This window comes from Phlebotomus papatasi, chromosome 3 (assembly GCF_024763615.1).
Source record: "Phlebotomus papatasi isolate M1 chromosome 3, Ppap_2.1, whole genome shotgun sequence".
In the NCBI taxonomy this organism is placed as follows: Eukaryota; Metazoa; Arthropoda; class Insecta; order Diptera; family Psychodidae; genus Phlebotomus; species Phlebotomus papatasi.
The window spans coordinates 77,769,829-77,792,779 of NC_077224.1; the positions used below are offsets into that span (position 1 = coordinate 77,769,829).

The 22,951-nt window shown below is 34.5% G+C and overlaps 2 protein-coding genes across 3 annotated transcripts; both read right to left on the minus strand.

Annotated features, from left to right (window-relative positions):
* Positions 1-2,369: 2,369 nt before the first annotated feature.
* Positions 2,370-17,601, minus strand: LOC129805874 (ADP,ATP carrier protein). Of its 2 annotated transcripts, none has more exons than XM_055854099.1 (5): positions 13,840-17,601; positions 11,349-11,518; positions 10,969-11,230; positions 3,222-3,456; positions 2,370-3,141 (listed from the first exon to the last, which is right to left on the minus strand). In XM_055854099.1, the coding sequence occupies exons 2-5, from the start codon at positions 11,509-11,511 to the stop codon at positions 2,899-2,901; spliced, it is 903 nt and encodes a 300-aa protein (XP_055710074.1). In that variant the 5' UTR covers positions 11,512-11,518; positions 13,840-17,601; the 3' UTR covers positions 2,370-2,898. The 2 variants fall into 2 exon arrangements, with proteins under 2 accessions (XP_055710074.1, XP_055710073.1); XM_055854098.1 differs by having other exon boundaries at positions 11,582-13,961.
* Positions 13,840-18,463, minus strand: LOC129805875 (uncharacterized). The gene has a single exon (XM_055854100.1). The coding sequence runs from the start codon at positions 18,358-18,360 to the stop codon at positions 17,626-17,628; it is 735 nt and encodes a 244-aa protein (XP_055710075.1). The 5' UTR covers positions 18,361-18,463; the 3' UTR covers positions 13,840-17,625.
* Positions 18,464-22,951: the final 4,488 nt, after the last annotated feature.

Below are 22,951 nucleotides of genomic sequence, written 5' to 3' on the forward strand. Positions count from 1 at the left end.
TGTACAAAATAATGAGATCTAAGGGATAATGCATACTTACTGCTTGGTTTTCGAAAAATTTTACACAAACATCAAACGAAACTTAAATCACTTTCATATTGATAGGCTTGATAGGAATACCAAAATTTTTCAGGTAACAGGAACATCCCAAGGAAAATTCATCAACTTTTCCCAAAGCTTCGGCTTAAGCTCCAAACCTTCATCAGTGGCTGGAGCGAAAAAGAGACCCTATTATCCCTTTTCTATTCTTTCATATATTCACTAATCTCTTTTTCTCAACTTGCTTAAGTCTAGTATTTCTTTCCTAAGATTCGTTCATAAGGATCAACAAAATTGGTACAGAACATGCGGAGAATGTATAAGCACGTCTCATAGTATAATTTTCCCTATTTTGACAACAAATTTACAATTATTCGGAATGTTCGAGGGTTTTCTGGCATTTTTCTGTTCGCACTAATCTCTTTGGCAATCCGGAGGTTGAGCAGGGATGGTCCTTGATTGCAATTTCGTCCTTTGGATATTTTAGCTGAGATTCTTTACAATCTCATTTGAATTTGTACATGGTTTTTTTGTTGAAAAAACTTACCGACCATCCATGACGTTATCAGATTAAATCAAAGCTGTATAAACTGTTTTCGATGACTTAATAATAATAATGACGCTGATGACACAACTTTCGATAGAGAAACTTTTAGGCCATCCCAAGGAGAGTTCGGAACATCCATTTATTAGAACAGTTCATCGAGAAACCCGTAAAAGTACATTAAAATTAAGTCGATAAATCGGTGTAATACCGACAAAATTTTCGATGAGGATCAATGAGTTGATGGGAGTTTTTCTTATACAGGATGAGATTATCAGTCCCATGCCCGTGGAATCAAGTGCAGTGAAGAGAAGAAGCTCACTAGATGCAATTCGAACACCTTTAACGCCAGAAAAATTCCTGGTGACCTAAAGGCGATTCGAACCCGGGACACTTTCATCATAGAGCGAGTGCTTTACCACTTGATCCACTGAGTGCCTCTCCAGAAACAATCTCTTGGAGTAGTACTAATAAGAGTCAATTACAGTAGACTCTTGCTCAATCGGCTCTTTTTAAGGGCATAATCACATTGACAATAAAACGCTCGCCGTAGCCTCACCGTATTTCGTTAATTTACGCATTCTCATTGCAATTCTTACGCAACTTTTCCATTACCGTATTACCTTATCTTATACTCGGTGGCACTAGGTGAAAATAATATAAGAAAATTGAAGAAATAAAACTAAAATTTGATAAACGGCGAGAAAAAAAACTACGATTATTTTCTCTTACAGTTTTTTTTGCTCACCGTTTATCGAATTTTCGTTTTACTTCTTCAATTTTCTTATATTATTTTCACCTAGTGCCACCGAGTATGAGATAAGGTAATACGGTAATGGAAAATTTTGCGTAAGAATTGCAATGAAAATGCATAAATTAACGAAATACGGTGAGCATTTTACTGTCAATGTGATTCTACCCTAAATCGGGCGTAAAATTTTGTTGACAATTTTCACGTTTAATTATGAAGCTAATTTGCTCAAATTCGCTGTAATTCTTCCTATTTTATCGTGATTCTTTATAGTTGAGCGCTTTTTGTGGAATTTACAAAGGCTTTGACGCCCAAATCTATCGATAAACCGGATGACATTTTGCCCCAAATGCCCAATTGAGAGAGAGTCCACTGTATTGTGATATCCTGAAACCGAAACGTGAGATCCGTGTATTCACACAATGCCTACACTGAGAGAAAAAGAGGGTGCGATTAACTTTTTTTCCTCATAACTTTAACACTTTTTAGGTGTAAAAATATATCAACATTTTTAAATGTTAATTTTACACCTTTTTAAGGGTAAAATTAACATGAAAAAGGGTATCTTCAACCCCCAACACACCTAAAAAGGGTAATATTTACACCGATTTCGGATCAATACTGCGGGGTAAAATTAACATATCCGGAATGTTATTTTAACTTTTTCGGATTTCTCTCAGTGTAGGCTTTTTCATGATGAAGGTTCTGACTGAGCCTAAGCTGAAAGCTTTGGGAAAAGTTGGTGAGTTTTCATTGAGATCTCATTTCCCGACAAATTCCGATATCCGCAGCCTCCCCAGAGTAATATCATTATCCTCCGTCGTTTTTGTTTCACATTAAATCACTTTTATTCGAATTATGGTAATAATCATAATTTTTGTAAGAAGTCAAATAATTTTATATGAGTTTCTATTTAAAAAAAAACCCACCTTGAGAAAAAGTGAACTGCTGCCCCATTTCCTCCACGTAACTGTTAAAATCGATAAAATTCAGTAAACCGCGCATTCGTCATTCCTTTGCAATTGAAAATCCACCTTAACTTTCTCTCCATTTATTTCTCCTCTGCAATTTTCCATAAAGAAATTTCCTCAACTGGCGCGAACAGTCTGTGCGACGCAATTAAATATATACAAATGATAAAATTTGATCCTAAGAGTCACAAAAAAAAATCATGAGAATCTTTCTACCGAGAGAAAACACTTAAACTTTCAATATTTTTCATTTTTAGTATTTTGTTTATTCGCTACACATTTTTTTTTTCTTCAGTTAAATGTACTTAATCTCCTTCGGGTGTTGTCAGAAGAAAAGAAAAAAAAAAACTCCCACATTTTCTCTCCCGTAATACTTTATCATTCGCCTATTTGCTTGAAATTTTGTTGCTTCATTATTTTTTTTCTATCATCCGTATATATCCACGAGACCGTGGCTCACAAAGCTACGTCTTGCGGATTAAATTTGCTTAGTTTTTTTTTTTTAATTGTTGTATCTATATAGTGATTCGGAAATCGGTGTACTTTTTTAACTCCGTAGCTTTATTGGCGGTTGATAAATAAAATAAGTTAAATTACAGGAATTTCTTAATTTCATCGTACAAGACGAGCACAAAGGCACCGCCAGTGCCACGGAGGACGTTGGAGAAGGCGCCCTTGAAGAAAGCACTGCCACCTTCTGTCTTGGCAATTGTAGCCCAGCAATGCAGTGTGTTCTTGTAGACAATCTCCGTCTTCTTGCGTCCAGACTGCATCATCATACGACGACGCACAGTGTCAAATGGATATGACACAATACCGGCAACTGTTGTGACAACCTACATAGACACACACACACACAGAATATTTGAATCATCCGTCGACCAAAGGATGAAGAAGAAAAAAAATCTGGACTTACCTGAGCGATGGCCCAATTAATGTAAAGAGGTGTCTTCTTAGGATCAGGCAACATGCCACGGGCAGTGTCGTAGAAGCCAAAGTAGGCAGCACGATAGATGATGATACCCTGGACAGATACGCCAAATCCACGGTACAGACCAACAATACCGTCAGCCTTGAAGATCTTGGTCAAGCAATTGCCCAAACCAGTGAACTCACGCTCACCACCGCTCTTGCCAATATCAGCGGCCAAACTGCCCAACGAAAATTATTCAGCGTAAGTTCAAATTATTCAACGCTTACTATTGCTAAATTCAATTTTCAATTTCAATTTTAAATTTCATTTGACAGAAAGAGACAGCTGTATCTGATCTCAGTTTGAAAGTGTAAGACGTAAAATTTCAATCGATTGAATTTCGCTAAATTGAAAAGTTGTGCCAGCGCCATAATAATTGAAAAGCACGAAAACCGTTTTCGTCTGTAATCTACACAGAAAAAAATATTTTGTAAAATTGTTCGTAAATGTTTGTGTAAACCTATGGCAGACTTACGAAATGTTCGTAAATCGTATAAATCGAACGTAAATCGTTACAAACAAGTTCGTAAAATTTTGTACTTTTATCACAAACATTCTTTGTAAAATATTCATTTGACGAACATTTTTTGTACTTTTACAAACATTTGTTCGTAAATGTTCGTAAACACACAAAAAATGTTCGTAAAATTTCGTCATTTGTTCGTAAATGTACGTAAAATATTCGTCTGATAAACAAAAATTTACGAACAATGACAAAATTTTACGAATATTTTTTTTTATTTTGATTTTGAACATTTTTGTATGTTTACGAACATTTACGAACAAACGTTTGTAAAAGTACAAAAAATGTTCGTCAAATGATTATTTTACAAACAATGGCCTCAGTTCTGAGACCAAGATTAAGATTAAAATTTCAAGCTGTCAAATATTTCCAAGATCAAAGATTTCGTATTCTGACGCGAAGCATTTGTGAAACTTAAAATGTCTTAGCTAAGAACCAAGATTTCAAGATTTTCCACACTTAACTAAACATAATTTCTGACAAATATCTTCATTTCTCTGTTGAATTTGTTGAATTTTCGTCATATAAATTAGGAAAATTAATTATAGGAGGTATTAAAGAATAAATGAGAGGCCATAAATGGGAGTACAGAAAGTACAAACCAATCTTGTGACCTGTGATAAACCAAGAAATGTGCATGATGTGATTATTTTGCAGATATCCTCTGGGTGGTGTACTTCGATATGTACATCTAGAAATACGTACCATTTCGATTAAATTACAAGGTCAAATACAGTATTTTTCAAAGTAGTTCACTCTTTGTACCATCTCTTATAGAAATATTCCTCATCAATAGTCATTTCCATATGAAATTCTTCAAATTGTTACTATCTTGAAAATTCCAAGCACCTCCGAGTGGTTCTTGGAATTATTTCAAGAAAACAAGAAATTTGACGTCTTGAAATCTTGAAATATTGGTTCCAGAATTGCAAATCTTGATATCCACACGGTTTGTGTCTTGGATTTCAAGATTCCAAGACATTTGACAGATTTGACATCTTGATCTTAATTTTTGATTTCAGAATACCAAAATCTTGAAATTTTCTTGATCTTGGTCTCAGAATTGAGGCCAATGTTTGTGAAAAAGTACAAAATTTAATTGTTTGTGGGTTATACGATTTACGAGCATTTCGTAAGTCTGCCATAGAATTTCACTTACGAACAATTTTACAAAATTTTTTTTTCTGTGTAGGCAAATGTTTTAATTTTTTTCCTTATTTGCGAATTACATGATAATAGCTCCAGTTTTTCTTTTCCTAAATTATTCATCATAAGTTCAAATGAAAGATCTTTTCATAACTAAAAATATTTTGGTAATAATCATTTATGTAAAACTCAAAATTTTAATATTGCACCCTTTATTCTTTAAGGGTAAGTAGGTTATTTTGTTGGTAAAAAAATGAGATGAGAAAAGTGTTTCATTTCTTTGACCCCATGCAAAAAATTTTAAAACTTAAAAGAAGGTTTTAAACTTAGCATGACAGAAGCATCGTACCATGTTCCTTTATAAATCTGAATCTTGTCAATAATAGGAGAGACTGGGGCAAAAAGTCACAAAACTGATATTTTATTTTTTATAAGCTACTCGAGCGCTTCAAAAATTTCTAATTAGCGCAGTTTTATAGGAAATTTACCGCTCTACAACTTTGTGAAAGTACTATTCCTCTATTATGTAAGGAAATACGTTTATCGAGCCAATTTCTAAAAGGTAATTTTGTGACTATTCTCAAAAATGCTGGGGCAAATAGTATCAGATCAGACATGGGGTATTATCATATTTTGATTCGCTTTCTTACAGGATTCCGTAAATTAAAAAATAAACACCTGGATAACATATTTTCATAGGAAATTTATTCATCGACACCTTTGTAAACCACCGTTTTCTCTGCGAGAAAAGTAAGAAAACGAGAAAAGCGCTTTTCAAGCTATTTTAGAGAAAAAAACACACAAAACACTGCAAATCGTTTGACCAATGCAAACAACAAGCGGCGAGGCATGATAATAACGTTTCTTTTCGCCGTGAGACATCAGAAATTACTTCGCTTTTTTTGCTTATTTTTTGCTGTATATCTTTTGTTACTTTTTACCCCAAGTGGTCATTTTTAATAAAAGGATTTCTGAAGAAAAGAACTTTTGTGAAATTCTAAAATAGATAGCGGATTCGTATTCAAAAAAATCCAAATTATTTAGAAAAGGGACAGATAATCCTAACCGGCTTATGTAGGTGAGATTCTTAACGTGAGCTAACTCGGAGTGCATGCAAATTCGATTTGGAGCTGAAGTTGGGAGACGCCATTCAGTTATCTTGAATCAAATTCGTGAAATTATACAAATTTTGTATTTAAACCAAAATATCAAGGATTTGGATGAACTGACAGAAAAGTGTTATATGGGTGAAATGTAGACCAGAATGTTCTCTATAATTTTGCCGTAGAACTTGAACTCATCGATTACTCAGAAGCCAAGATAAGCGAGGTTTTTTGTTTCTTAACTCGTTTTTTCACCCAGAGTGCCTCAAGTGTTCATTTGTTGAACTTCAACTAAATCAAAGAATTGTTGTATTTTGCGGGACTTTCCATTTAAACCCCTATTTTAAGTGTCTTGGTGGAGTAGAGGCAGTCAAATTGGCATCTGAGTGATTTCAAAGCGTTTTTATGGGAAAAATCATTTTTTTTTCACACTTAAACGGCAAAATCGGAGTGATAGCGTAGTCTGAGCGGAAAATGATGTATGGACGAAATGTAGAGACAAATGTGTTCTACAATTGTGTCGAAGTAATCATCAAAATCGGTTCAGCGACAGTCGAGATAATTGAGGTTATGTGATATTGAAATTGGTTTTTCGACTGTGGCGCCCCTGGTGTTGGTCCCACGAAGTTCAAATATTCTAGAAAGTTGTAGCATTTGGTGAGATCTTTCGTTTAAGCCCTCACTCATCAAAATCGGTCACATAGAACCGGAGATATGATTTTTTGAATTTTGTGAACTTTGACCCCTCATATCTCCGGTTCTGTTTTAACCACAGCGCGCATACGCACCATTTTGGAAACGTCCTAGACTGGACTACAACATACTAAAATTTCATTAACTTGCACAATGCCGTTTTTGAGAAAAGTGACTTTGAATTTCGATGAATTTTGACGCTATCACAGCGCCACCTGTGGTGACTTTTTGAACTTCCATCTGAAAGTGCTCATCGAGACGAAACCAAAAAGGTAAAATTTATGTCGCTATGTTAATTAGAACCGGAGATAGAGGCCGGTCAATGTTCGAACTTTGACCCCTTATAGCTCGGGTCAGGGGTTATGGATCGACTTAAGGTTTTTTTGTTTGATAGGTATAATCAACGGCTACAACATACTAAATTTTCAGCCCGATGCACAATGGAATTTTTGAGTTATTTAACTTTTAAGATTTAAAAATTTTCTTTTTAAAAAAAGCGCCCCTAGCGGTGGTTTTATGAACTTGCGATGTTAGAAGGAGAAGTGGCATTTCACGAGAGCTTTCCAAAAAGCCCTCACTTTTTAAATTCTGACAATTAGAACCGGAGTTATGGCCATTTTAAGAAATTTTTTTTGGACCCTTATAGCTCGGGTCAGGGGGGTCGGGGGACCTTAAGTTTGGTATTGATGGAAAGCTCTAAGGCCCAACTATAACATACTAAAATTTGAGTCCGCTGAATGCCATAGGGGCGGAGCTATTGAGAAAACAAAAAAAGGGGGGTCTTCAAAATGGCGGAAGGAGGGGTGGGGGGTGGGGGGCCAATGCACCAAGTTGCAATTTTCACCTGATATATAACCTTTGCCGAAAACCGCAAGTCGATATCTTTTTTAGTTTAGGAGCTATTAAGCTCCAAAGAGCGGCCGGCCGGCCGGCCGGGAACGTAACTTAGCCACATATATATTCGGAATCAGGAAGTGCTGAAACACATTTTGGCCAAATTTGAGGTCGATCGGACGACATGAAATTTTGTTAGGATTATAGTAGGTGAGATTGTTAAGAATCTCACCTAATATTTACCAGTGCATCAATTTTGGAAAATAAGTAGGTAATAATTGTTATCTTCTGCAAGGAAAATATTTCAAAAATAAGGCTAAAAATTTCGATATTTTTTTTATTTTCTAAATTCCTTGTTGGAATTCTAAGAATCCTTACGACATTGAAGGTCTATGGAAGCTATCTATAGAAAAAAATTTGAGCCACTATCTTTTTTACCTTGGAAGATATTGAATTTTGAATTTTTCGATTTGTGACTTTTTGCCCCAATGTCCCCTACGGATTTGTTGTTTGAAAGGTCTTTGAATCCCTCACAGGTCTGAATAGAAATTAACTGATTATGATTATAAACCAATAAATAAATTTGCATTAAATATATCTATTAAAATTTTGACATAATTGTAACAAAATAATATTGGGATATTCAAGAAAGATAATAGTTTTACTGTCTCACTTTAGAGAGATTTCATCGATTGCATCAACCGTTGTCGTATCTAGGGGAAGTGTGCCAAATTTCGGCCAGCTTCCAATTTCGGCCACTTTGAGTGTAATTTCGGCAATGGAAATAAAAATAATTAGAATTATGTATGTTATCTTTGAATAGTCAATGAATTCATTTTGCTTTTAAATATTTATTCATTTTAGGATGTATTAACACAAAGACCCTTCAATTTTAGGGATAATTTGAATTTAAATTGCGTTGTAAAAACTCAGTGTGGAAAGAGTCTTACAAAAAAGTGACAGATCGAATGTGTTTCTAGCAGTCTTACGATTTGTGGTGAAGTTTAAGAGGTTTTCCTTCGGTGTTTTTCATGAAAATTGATTAGTTTTCATTAAAGATTGTTTCTGTTTATGTTAATAGTGAATCAATCTTTAAATTTCGGGTAAAATTTCCCAGCTGGATCCTGTATTTCGCGTAGAAAAGTATATACTTTGTTAGCGTCTCTCCGGTGAGGTGGTGTTGCCTATTCCGGCAACATATTTTGCTTTCCTAAATTTCTTATTCATTTTATGTTTTTTCTTCAATTTCTGAGTTCTGCAAGGTCCAGTGAAAAAAACCATCGCTTCTATGATAAAGATGATGTGGAAAAGACCTTGGAAGAGTTCAGAAAGGGAAAATTGCTACGGAAATCTGCGCGTTAATTTGAGATGCTACTCTTCAGGTCTTCAGGACAAATTACACGGAAGATCTCAGGGTTTGTGAGTCATATAAACGTATTAAACTAAATACTAAACTCGTTCCATTTGACGTTTTGAAATTTTCAATCCGTTGCGTCACAAAAGGTGGTCAGAAAAAAGGTGGCCGGAATTTCACTCAAAGTGGTCGGAATACTACCCAAAGCAATGTCCATATTATTATTAGTTTTTCAATATTTTAGGAAGTGATTTGAAGAAAAAAAAGATGATAAAATAGTTTTAAAGGTTTCACACAACCCTCCCGAAAAGGAAGTAACAAAAAATATCAATATGAATTAAAAATATTGCATTTCAAACTTAGGACTTCGGTGCTTATATGCAACTATGCCGAAATTTGGCACACTTACCCTATATTTCTTTTATGTCCGCTTTTCACGCAAGACGCGACACGTCTGTGTTGTACCTTGCATCAAAATTTGGTCGATTGGATCAGTAATTGTGGTAAATGCATTTGCTTTGTGTCTATAATCGTTGCAATTGCCATTCAACGATAAGTCGTTTACAGAGAATGCAGACACAAAGTAAATGCAGTTACCACAATTGCTGATCCAATCGACGAAATGCAGATACGCCAAATATCGATGCAACCGACGATTTATCTGATAAATCGTCGTTTGCATCAACACCTGTGCAGAGTTTAGATTTTTGATTTAGTGAAAACTAAATCCAGAATAGGGTAAGTGTACCAAATTCCGGCCAGCTTGCAATTTCGGCCACTTTTTTTTCCTTGAATTTCCATGAAGTTTAAGTTTTTGCATATTCCATAGATTATACAATGCAATAAATAACAAAAAATGTCGGAGCAATGAATGAGATGACGTGAAAAAGACTTTGGATGAATTCCCGAAGGGCAAGGTACTATGAGAATGAAGGTGGTCGAAATAGGGCACTGAAGTTATGTCTACATTTTTATTTATTTTAAAATGTATTAAGAATGATTTTAGAGAAAATAAAGAAGATAAACTGTATACAAGGTTCCAAGCAATACTCCTTAAGAAGAAGTAATGAAAAAAATAAATTTGTATTAAAAATATTACATTCAAAACTTGACTTTGGCGCTTGCATGTAAATATGCCGAAATTTGGCACACTTACCCTACGTTCTTATTGAAATTGCAAATATGGAATTATTATTAGATTGTTTTTAAATAACCCGTAAATCAAGTATAGCATCTACACTGAGAAAAAAAGAGGGTGCGATTAACTTTTTTCCTCATAACTTTAACACTTTTCAGGTGTAAAAATATATCAACAATTTTTAATGTTAATTTTACACATTTTTAAGGGTAAAATTAACATGAAAAAGGGTAACTTTAACCCCCAATACACCTAAAAAGGGTAATATTCACACCGATTCTGGATTAATACTGCAGGGTAAAATTAACATTTCCGAAATGTTATTTTAACTTTTTCGGATTTTTCTCAGTACGTGTTTATTCAAAAGTATATTATTAATAAGAAAAAAACCGTTAAATAGGATAAATCTCTTAAAATTCTATTGGTGGGCAAATGTGAAAAAATAAAATAAATCTCCGTTATACAAGTCTAGCTACAGTCCGGAGTCAAAGATCTTTAAAACGAGGCAGGGAAATTCTTATCACTGTGATTGAATTTACGTCATTTTTCTGGAACATTTCTTGTCTGGAGCAAAATTCAAAAAGCTTTGTGGGAATCATTAAAAATTTGCATATAATGAAATACCAATAAAATCATTTAATGAAGTTCAATGTCTTGATTTTTCTGAATAGATCATATTCCTAGAAATCAAGACCCCTCCACGTGAGTCTGTTATGTAAGATCTTAGAGATTCCGTCTGGAGCTCTTATCAATTAACTTTATCGTCTCAAAAAATCATCTGACGTATGATGAATTTCATGAGGAATGTTTTTCACTTTAATTGCAATATCTGTGACTTCTTCGGAAGCCATTGGAGCGGAGATTGAATTTCTGCAAAATTGGCAAAAAAATTTACTTACCGGGTACGGGCGAAATCAAGGGGGTACACGAAGCAGAGGGAAGTGGCACCAGCCATACCGCCAGAAGCCAAGTTACCCACGAAGTACCTCCAGAATTGGGTGTGTTTGTCCACACCGCCCAAGAACACCTGCTTGTACTTGTCCTTGAAGGCGAAGTTGAGCGCCTGAGTTGGGAAATAACGGATCACATTGGCCATATTACCACGCCAGTAGGCAAGGACACCCTGTTCGCGTGGGATTCGCACGAAGCAGTCCACCATACCTGCAAATCAATCAACCCTCTCTCAATTGACGTTTCCGGAAACAACCACCTTGCAGAGGTTATGCCGAGGTCTTTTGGGCTGTCTTTTAGGGGATTCCCCCACAAAAAATCAACTTACCCTTATACCGCTGTTCTGGAGCAATTTGTTTGGAGATGTGCTGCACCTGCAGAAGGAGCTTCACACGCTCAATGGGGGCGACAGCGGTCTTGGAAACCGCCGCGGAGATACCTCCGGCGGCGAAATCCTTGAGAAAAGCAACTGGATCCGAAAGTCCGGGCATTTTTTCTCTGCAATACACAATATCCAAATGATCAGAAAGGTTTTTCACTAATTTTTGCAATTTCTATTACACTTGGGATGGGTGTAAATGCGAATTTGCCACACGAGAGAGATGCGCACCAAAATGGCGATTGGACAGGAAAGGCCCGTACCACGTGGTAACACGTACAATCAGGCAACACTGCTAGAAATTTTGCTTGAATTTTTTTTAGACGTTTTCGCCCAAAACTGTTATACTGCCCGCCAAAGTGGCCAAATTCAATCCCAAGATGCGATTGCAAAAACTTTCAAACAAAATTTCAATGAAAACTGCGAAAAATGCAAGAAAAATTTTCACACAAAAATTTTCTCAATGAATTTACAAAATTTCTTTGGATTGTGTCCAATGGGCACGTGTTGCATAATTCACTAAAAATTATTATATAAGATTTTTTCGGCAGACGGCGAATTTGTTGAGTAATCAGAGTTGGAAAAAAATATGCTCATTTATAAATAAAACCGGGCCAGAAAATCACCTTGACGTCATTTTCACGTGGCCTGAGTTGGAGATTAGTGTGAGAAAATAAGAAGACGCGCTAATTGATTACCAAATGCATTGATGAGTGCGAAAATAATTGATTTTGACCTTCGCCATTGTGTAAGGATCAAAAACATGTTTATGTGCATTTTAGAGAATCATCTGAGACATACAGGTTGCAGATTTAGGACAAATCTATAAATGGATCCTCTTCTCTCGGGTATTGCTGCACTGAAGTGCAAAATCACGCTGAGATTGTCAACTCAGTGTCGCTAGCACTTGGCCTAATTTGCATTCGTGCATTTGTTACTTCGGAAGATTCGTAACAAGTGGCAATTGCATCAGTAAATCTAACTAAACTTGTAGGAATTGTGATTTTTACAAGCACCACTATAAGCACTACTATACAGTAGACTCTTGCTCAATCGGCTCTTTTTCAATCGGGCGAAAAATGTTGTTGACAATTTTGACATTTAATTATGAAGCTAATTTGCTCAAATTCGCTGTAGTTCTTCCTATTTTATTGTGATTCTTTATAATTGAGCGCTTTTTGTGGAATTTACAAAGGCTTTGACGCCCAAATCTATCGATAAACCGGATGACATTTCGCCTCAAATGCCCATTTGCGAGATAGTCTACTGTAAGTTTGTGGGAATAGAATGAATAGAATAGAGTAAACTAGAGAACGCATAAAAGTAATAATCTGGTCCTTTAGAAGCAACGATGTGATCCAATAATATTGTAATATTTATATTATAATATTTATATTATAATATTACCACGAGATATCATCAACAAGAAGAATTAAAGGATCTTTTAAAAAGTGAGGAATTATAAGATACACCTTCGAGCCATCAAGAAGATATCCAAACGCACTGCAAAAAGCAGTATTAAATTTAAAGGCTTTTAAAAAAGATGACGTCACTTCACTCTTGCATTTAGTCAGCTGATGGATTTTTGCAACAAAGTAATCCACGGGCCGTTATCTCCTACCGTTTCCCCTGTCCCAATATACCTTTAAGAAAAGTTATCTAATTGTTATACAACCAGAAGTTGCCCAATCATCCGGATAAAACTAATTCATAGTGCCTATATTTTTGGTTCTCTTGAGCCTGATTTCGCGCTCCCTTGAGTCTCAGCGCAATCTTAAGAGGTCAAACCTGTGCTCTATCACAATAGTATAAAACTCCTGTTAGAGAAATCACAGCTAAAACTGTCTGAAGGGAGTGAGGAAAATAATTGAAATTACGTAACGAAGTCTACGCGGCGTCTTCAGCACTTGCTATTCGTCTTTTTTTCAATCGATTTTCCCAAATAAAATGACAGTGAATCACCAGAAGCTTTTCCCATAGTATTCCAGATATATTCTCCAAATCACATGGTGACCCGATTTTCTCAACAATTTTCCCATTGTGGCCCAGTTTTACGTAATTTTTCAGAAGTGGAGATGTTCCGTCTCTGTCTTTCATTACTTCCTTCACCGCACTCAACCGCACTTTTCGATATTCTTCCCCTTGATTTTGGTTACATAACTACGAGAAAATTTTCCAACACACTTCTTTAACTCTTGAACATCACTTTCTTCAGCACTTTTTGGGCCGTCTAAATGGGTAAAATCCAGCAAATTGCAGTTAAAAATCGCAGTAAATTAGGCCGAATAACTGTACGATTTTGTCACGAGACCTTGGGCTGATCGATACAATTGATTTTTCACTTGTTCAAGGGGCTCGTCCAACTTGGGAAATTTTAAGATGAATTTTCATTGCGAATTGGGATTGGAAAAATACTTCTAATTCACTAGGGTAGTCATACCTTTTGTGTGATGGAGTCTGTGTGTCCTGAAACGGTGTCTCAAATCGCCTAAGAGGGGGTGATTAACTGGGGCGGAGCGCCTTCTCAAGGGGTCGCGTATTGACTAAACGACCGCGATATGATGAGTGAAGAACTAGAATTTTCATTCGTTCTCAGTAGCTCATTTGTTCTCTCTCGTGAATCATTGACGATAAACTTCGGCTCTAGTTCCATCACATTCGCTCCCATTGAAGCCGTATACGACCACCGCTTACATATGAGACCTCTGACGTCAAGAACCAATGGCCATCTCTCTCACATGACATCTCTCTGAGGAAAAATCCGGCATTAGCGCATGTCCAAAGAGAGATTTCTTCGAGTAAAACGATAAAATGAGAGTGAGCAATGTGTGCTGCGCCATCTGGATACTGTCATTTCCGGCGAATAAATGACAAATTGCAAGAGTGGAAGAGTAAGAAAGAGACCGATCATATGGTAAAGGAAAATCCAAGTTCAATGATCATTCGTAGCACTGTCTCTCGCCATTTGACCTGGATTTCCATTTCTATGGAAGAATCTGTTCGCTTATCACTCTGCGACACTCAATTGTCCCCCTTATCTGCCACATGGAATTCCAAAGTTACGTGATTACCCCGGGAGTGACTGAGCAAAGTATAGTGATCGCGCGTGGTGACTTTTGAATCGCCTTTCGGTCGTCAATCTAGACACTGACCCGCATACACAAAATAATTTTGAAAAGGGGCCACATGGAATAGTTGCACGAGGAGATCTCTCCTCTACTTGACAATGAAACATAAAAATCGCGATCGCGTCACTCATGCTTGGCCCACAGCCAAAATTCACGAGATCGCTTGGTGCGCAGAATAGAACTATTCTCAGTTAATAAAAACAATCAGACGTCGCCTTGAGAATTCATTGCGAAAGGATATTTCAAAATATTTTCTTACTCTTCTTAACATTAATAAGTTGCCATTGATTTATTTTCAGGAGGAGATCATTGCTAAGAAAAGAGGAGGTTCCACTATATCACCAATTGATAATATAAGGATTATTATTTAAGTTAGATATAAGACTAGAATAAGAAAAATACTGAAATCACAAAAAATGTAAAAAATCATAAAAGAAAAATATTTTTTTTATTAAAGTTAAAAAGAGCATTAACATTTCTCATAAAACAATAATTACGAATGACAGTAGATTTTTAAAAATGTGAAATTATATTTCTGTAAGCAATTCTGCATTCAAGCATATTCATATGCATATTCATTCAGTTTGTAATTCATGCAATAAAACGCTAAGTTACAAAGATAATTTAACACACAAATAATCAAAGATATATGTGTAAAAATGTTAAGATAAAGAAAAGGAATAAGTTGTTTTCAATAAGTTTAGTAGTTTAGTTTTTAGATTTTATTTGTATTTTCGGAAATAATTATACTGTCCTAAATTGCAATTGTAGTAGTTTTCCAAAAATTGTTTTTTTTTGAAAGATTTCATTATTTTTAATAGGAAATATTCCTACATTTAAATTACTTTGTTAAAACTATAATTTGATGGTACTCCAAGGGTTTTTTTTAATTAGAGTTATAAAAAAAGTTTTTCTTGTAACCATAGGGAAAATGGTTTTTAAGTCATACAATGGGCAAATTAAAAAGTATACGTATACACCCTCCTGGTCCGAAAAAAGTCGTACATGTTTTCATACAAATATGTACTATATGTTTCGGAACCGAGAAAGTATATTTTAAGACTTAAAATTAAATTTATGGATAAAAATATAAAGAAAATCAGTTGACCATTAGTTGAGCAATTCGTATGCTGTCCACGTTTTATCTTTAACACTAAACCTACCGATCGTTTTTGGTAGTTTTACTATCGCGCTCGGTCAAATGATAGACCACGGTAAAAAATCATAAAGTTGGATAGCGACATTTGTATCGTTTAAATACGTGTTAATTTTAAACACTTTTTAAACCGGTCTAGTTGGCTAGTCTTGATAGGTTTAGTGTTAATTAGTCAATTCTAAGTATATTTTAGTCAACATGATTTTTAAGTTCCAAAATAGAAGGCAACAGGAATTCACATTTGAAGGGATTTTAGTATTAAAATAAAATGAAGAAAAAATCAATTTTAATATCAATTAATATCAATTTAATATCAATTAGCAGTAAAGACCTTTTTTTAACTTTTTACTCTTCTTTTATTTAATTTTTCACAAATCATTTTTTATTCTTTACTGCCCATTTCGATTTTTTTGCTGACAAAATTCGATTTATACTGCTCATTTCTTGGTGCCAATAAATTACAGGAGTACAATATTAAATGAATATAATATTTTTGACTTGTGAAAAAAAATAGAGTAAATCTACTAGTTAACTGTAAACATGTAGTGAGATCGCATGTTATCACGATGTTCTTAGATTATTCTTAATAAAAAATATTAGAAAAAATGTTTCTAGATGAAACATAGGGTAAGTGTGCCAAATTTCGGCATAGTTGCATGCAAGCGCCAAAGTCACAAGTTCAAAATGTAATATTTTTCATATAAATTGATTTTTTGTTAATTTTTCTTAAGGAAAATTTAAGAAGAATTTAAATTTCTTCAATTTTATAAGAAGTGTTGCTTGGAACCTTGCGGACAGTTTATCATCTTTATTTTCTCTAGAATCATTCTTAATACATTTTAAAATGAATAAAAATGTAGACATAGCTTTGGTGGCCTATTTCGGCCACCTTCATTCTCATAGTTCCTTGCCCTTCCGGAATCCTTCCAAAGTATTTTTAACATCTCGTTTATCGAAGCTACATTTTTGTTAATTTATTGCATAGTATAATCTCTATAATATGCAAAAACTAAAAATTCATGGATATTTGAGGAATAAAAATATGGCCGGAATTTGGTACACTTACCCTAAATCTAGCTAGGTGGTACATAAAACTTTCTTACTAATTTTCTATGCTTCTTTTTCCTTTTAAAAATCACCGAAAAAAGGTTTGGCGAACGTAATTTTGTATATTATTTTTACTAGTTAATATATTACATAATTTATTATCAGAAATATCTCTCAAAATAGAATTGAATAGTGATTATATTTCATTAGATGGTTTTGATTTTATAAATAAAATCAAATCAATCATTCTGTTTTACGCTTAGATTCATTATCGCGGCAAAATATATTTAATTGTTCATAAATGTAAAATTAAAAAAAAGTTTTATATATTAAGTAGACAAGTAGACCAAATAAAAATAAATAAATTTCTAATTAAGATATTTTCAAATCAATAATAGTTTAGAAATATTTAAAAATTGCATTCAATTTAATATTATAAAGTTTAGAATTATTGTGAATTACATATCAAAAGCTGTGAAATCTATTTTTTCATGTATGTCTTTTAAAATCCATTAAACTGTTATAAAAGGACTTTACTAATTTTACCTCGAATTTTACAGTATAAAAATCATTTAAAAAACTCGTCTAAAAACTGCTAGAAAAACTTAGTAACATTATTGATCTCTGTTTGGAAACTCTATTAAAAATAAATTAACCAAATTCTTTACTTTTTAATTGTTTCATTTTTAACGCTGAAAACAAAAGCATTATAATATAAATATGAATTAAAATTAAAGATTCGTTCTCCAATGAATGCTTAACGTTATCAAATTTAGAAATTATCCGAGGGGGTTTGACTTGAAAATTTCTCGCGCTAATTTTCTTTTGAATTTTGGCGCCGAATTAACCAAAATAAATTACAAAATTTTATTTTAATATTAATGTTTTATCGACTTTATTCATCAAAAGCATAATCTTTTTCTTGTTTTGTCATTCTCTCAATCGTCTTCTGGTGTACAAAATTAAGGATATCCATTTGAAAGTTTACAACATCCTCCGGAGGAAGATTCTGAAGCATTTTGTCCAACATCAGGAAGAAGCCAGCATTGGAGGGGCTAATGGTGGGTGGTTGAACATTCATTTCTTGAGTCTGAATCCCATTGTGGTGAGAATTGTTGAAATCTTCGCTAGTGCTCCTGACAGACTCATCATCAGGTTCCCTGGATTTTGAGAATGCAGCTGTAATCCGTGGAGTTTGAAAAGATACTTCTGGCTCACAATCGGAATCGCTCAGAATTTCCATCAGTTCATTCATATGATTTGCAGTTTGATTCACTTCCAGACCAGATCGTTCATATGGACCATATGAACCATCCTCATTGTCCTGTGCGCTATTGGGCGTCCTACTCCGGGGGCAAATGAAAGCCTTGATGAAGGACATCTTACTGAAGAGATGCCAAGAGCTGTTGTCCAATGGGCAACCCATTCTTATATTCCTTTTCACTTCTCTCACATAGCGCTCCCTCAGGCTCTTCCATCGAGCCTTGCATTTGTTAACTGGTGTCCCCAAAATTGCCGAAATCTCATCCCAAGCCATCTCCTTCATTTTGTAATTATTGTAATCCCGATGGATTTTCTCATACAGACACTTTCGCTCCCTAATTTCTCGAACTAGTCTTTCCTCAAACATTTTTTTCTGAGTTAGTAAACACCTCTAAATTATTATAAAAAACACTATGCTTCTGATGCTTGAAATTTATTTGACAGCTTCAGGCTTCGCTTAAGAAGCGACAAAGTAAAAACCAAAAAGCTTCTGCAAATAGTCGTCTAAAGCTCGCTTTGATAAACTTCGGATACGATCCCAATAAAGAGAATAGATGGAAAAAGCGGCTGAATGTCCGCCTGACGAGAAACAGAATTCCACAGGCAATATTGACGATTTTAAAATTCAACAGAACTGAGATTTTTACAAGCTCTATTTTAAATTTATTTTAATACAAATAAATAAAATTATTGAGCTGAACTAAGTCCATTAGAATATTTTATATCATATCAAATTATTGACAATAAATTTGACATCATTTGCTCAAAAATGGCCCAGATGATTTCGTTTATTTTTGGATATGTTTTGAAGGTATACACGGTAAAAAATTTCGGCACGTATTTGTTCCAAAAATTAGCTCGTCTACGGACACCATAATTTTTGGCATAATCTTGTTCATTTTATGAGACTCAAAAAGATACCCAATATTAGTAACGAATTTGTTCCAAATTGTAGCTCGTCCACGGACACCGAAAATTTTTGGAACAAATTTGTATCTTCTAGGAGGAACAAAAAGATACCTAATATTAGTAACGAATTTGTTCCAATAAATAGCTCGTCTACTATAAAAGCGTATCCCTCCTCTCACACTCAGTCACCCGTCACCGAAGTGAAGAGGACGCCAAATCTGTGGCAATTTTCCTGCTACATGGTTTCACTTTGTAAATTCGAGATTCCCTTCCCCTCTTGCTGCCAGCACTCGCATATGATTTCGTCATGCACGCGTCTGTATAAAACACTCTTAAGTTGATTCTTATTTGATGTTCCTTATGAACTTTCACTACCGAAATCCATCTCGACTGAAGTATAGGCCTTAACTGTAAGACGAAATCACTTACACGGATTTGTTCCCAACAATGGGAACAAAAAGATTTCCCATATGAGTAACAATTTGGTTCCAAAAATTACCTCGTCCACGGACATCGAAAATTTTTGGAACAAATATGTTACAGATGTAAGAATAATATTGTTATGAAAAAAATGTACCAATTTGTTCCTGACAGTGGGAACAAAACAGCCGAGTGCAACAAATTCTGTTCCAAATTTCGGGAACAAATTTGTATAAAAAGAAATCAACTTAAATTTGTAGACATTTCACTGTATCAAAACGGTTCCAAAAAAACTCTAACAAAATTGTAACTGTATTTTGTGACGAAACTGTAAAGAAAACTTTTTGGAACAAACAAATATCTTTTCTAGGTACAAATTGATTCCAAAGAAATTTGTTCCAAGGAAAACTTGTTCCAATATTTTGATCAGTGTCCAAAAGTTTTTACCGTGTAGGTCTAGCTGAACATGTCTTTGGAAAAAGATGCAAAAAGATGAAAAGCATGCGAAGATTAAAAGTTTACTTACACTCATCTTAGAATCCAAATACGACTTATCGTGTGATCGCGACCGGGAATTGACCGGAAAGTGCACCGCTCCACCGACCGCCTGGAAAATTGTAATTCGGTTCAAGGAACTCAAAACTTTTGTCGAGAAGAAAGGAAGTGGCCGAAAGCCTGGAATTCAGAAGAGTGGAAAATAAAGTGCTTGACCTTTTCGAGCAGTAACTCAATCTTTCCGTGCGAGATAATGGCAAAAATATAGCAATACATTGGATCTTGGTTCATAAAATCAAGAAGAGAAATGGTTTGATAACCTACAAAGCTCAGGTTTCACCCCATCGAATCGACAAACAGCGTCAAAGTGGTAAAATAAATGGTCACGGAAATTCAACGATGATCTTCTTAAAGTATTCCAAAGCTCTGGGAAAGACGTTCAACCCACCCCGCACTCGGGAAGTCCACCCTATTGAGAAATATTCGGGAATATGGATGACTGATCTCAGGGAGAAGGCTCAGCCAGCGATAGACTTGCCATAACTGTGCTATCACATTAGGATTATGGTGCTATTCGAATGAAAAAATGAGCATGTTTTTTAGCACATTACTGTTCTCAAGTACTAAACAGTCCCTGACTGTTCCCACATGTTATTTCAATTAATGTCAGATGGCATTGTGATCGGGTGAAAGCTTGCTCGGCGGGAATATTCGAATTCGGATTTCGGTTGGGAAATCGACAAGATTAATTTAAAGTCCTCACTTTCGTAGTATTTTCTACATTTTCTTTATCATGATTGACAAGATGTAAGGTTCTTCTCTCTACACAAAAACTTCATATTTTGCCCAGTCCTCGTCGTGTTACAAAATCACTAAAAAGTCATGACAGGAACCGACACAAAAGAAAAGTTCAACCGAAATCAGAATTCGAATATTTCCTCCGAGCAAGCTTTCACCCGATCACAATTCCATCTGATATTCAGTCAGGTGTGGAGTAATCTGTCATGTTAGCTTGGTGGCGTGATGCAGTTGGATGGCAGGGAGTTGGCAACTTTAGCGTCAACCGCGGGTTTTCCCAGGTTTTCCATGAGATTTCCCGTGAATTCACATGGTGAAAAGTCGGCGAGCAGCATTAATATTCTCCTCATTATTTTCCTTGAAATGACGTATGAGAACAGACATGGTCTTTTTTAGTACTTAGTAATGTGCTAAAAAAAAGCATGGTCACTTTTTCATTGGAATAGCACCATTATTCCTTACATGACAGTGTATACTGTCACCATAGATGTTAGTTATTTTGAAAGCAATTCATTTGTAAAGCTTTCGTATGACTTAAATGTCGTTGAAAAGTAAGGCTTACACGGAGCATTACAAATCACTATCACTTACATGTAAGCTTCACTTTCGCTGCTGGGATGTTTTCAATTTAATCTTCAGATGAATTGTTCCTATCTGTTATTTTGCATTAAAAACCAATTATATTGATAGATCTTCACTTATTTATTAATATAATAAACTAATACTTGGTCCACAAAAAACCTGTTTAAATATGTTAAAATAGCATAAATGCGGTTGCTCAAATTAATGAGAATTCAGCAAATTAAAATGTTAAAATTGCTCGATAATTTCAATTTTATTGCAGTTAAACAAATAGCCCTTTGAACCAAATTGTTTTTAATAAATTTGTTTACTTGTAAATAATATTATTCGTGGCCAAAAAATAAAGAATAAAAACAGGAGCGAAGTTTCAGTATCGGGAGGAATTTGCTAAGTTCCTCCAAAGCCATCCAAAGGAAATTGTCGTGCCTCCACTTTGTGACTACACAGATTTTCAATAACTCTGTTTGAGCCCTTTCCTACAAATATTTCTTTTGGCTTTGGGGATCCTTTTGCATAAAAAATAAGTGACTTATAAGACATTTTGTACTATCGCATATTTTCTGAAGTCAATTAAACATCTCGCAGCACTATTTAAAATTGAGCGAATTTCTTGTAAAATGTATCCCGGCTGAGAGAATTTTCAACTAAATTCTAGAAATAAAAATTAATAGAAATAAAATTTAAAATTAAATTGTAAAAATCCTAGTGTGATAGCACAATAAGACTCTTTGCACGCCAAAGTTTCTGTAACAGAATTTTAATCCAAATTATACCCAAAATTGAAAGATTTTAGTGTTGCTACATTCTAGAAAGAATAAATATTTAAAAGAAAAAAATCATAGATTTGAAGAAAAAATCTATTATTTTAATTAATTAGCTTGCTTGGCCGAAGTTACACTCAAAGTGGCCGAAATTGAAAGCAGGTCGAAATTTGTTACACTTAACTCTCTCTAGAATGCCAACGGAATTAACTCCCAAAAAACATACCTATTTTGAAAGGTTAAAATATGTAAGTTACAATGTTTATATTAATGCTCATACGAATAGAAAAGAAATAAAGTTTTTGTCCAGACATTGAATAGAGATAGTTATTTACACGAAGTTGATGGCTGGAAATACGTTGGCCCCGTTGGCCCCTTGTAGTTTCCACTGAGCGATTTATTTACACCACTTTTATTAATTACGTATTTCATTATTCAAAATACTGTTAAAACTTTGTAAATAGATTTAAACTTGAACTTAGAAATAAACTCAGTCAGCTAAATCATGGAATATACAAAAAGAATATTCATATCAAGGGCCTCTCGACATTTCATTTTTCCATACGTTTTTGCATAGAGGCACTGAAGACCATTGGCAAGTTTTTTCCTAAATAGAATTGACTTATCAGCCTGATATATTTCGAAATCGTGTATTAAAAGCTATCTAAAAATACATATTTCATAATGTTCGCCGAAATAATACAAGAACTACGAGCAAATTTGTTTAAGTCGCGGTGCAATATCTGCAAAATTTTTACAAGGAAAAGTGAAAAATAGCTTCACTTTTTATTAGGCTTGATAGGCCCCTGATTCAGATATCCTTTTCATAAGAAAACAAGCAAAGAAAAGAACGGAATAATCAAACTAAAAATAACTCAATAAAACGAAAATCATGCTTTTGAGCTTAAAAATAGATAAATAATCTTAGCAAATATAAAAATTTGAGAAGTTCTTGGAAACTTAAATATGATTGAAAGTGATTTCAATCAATTT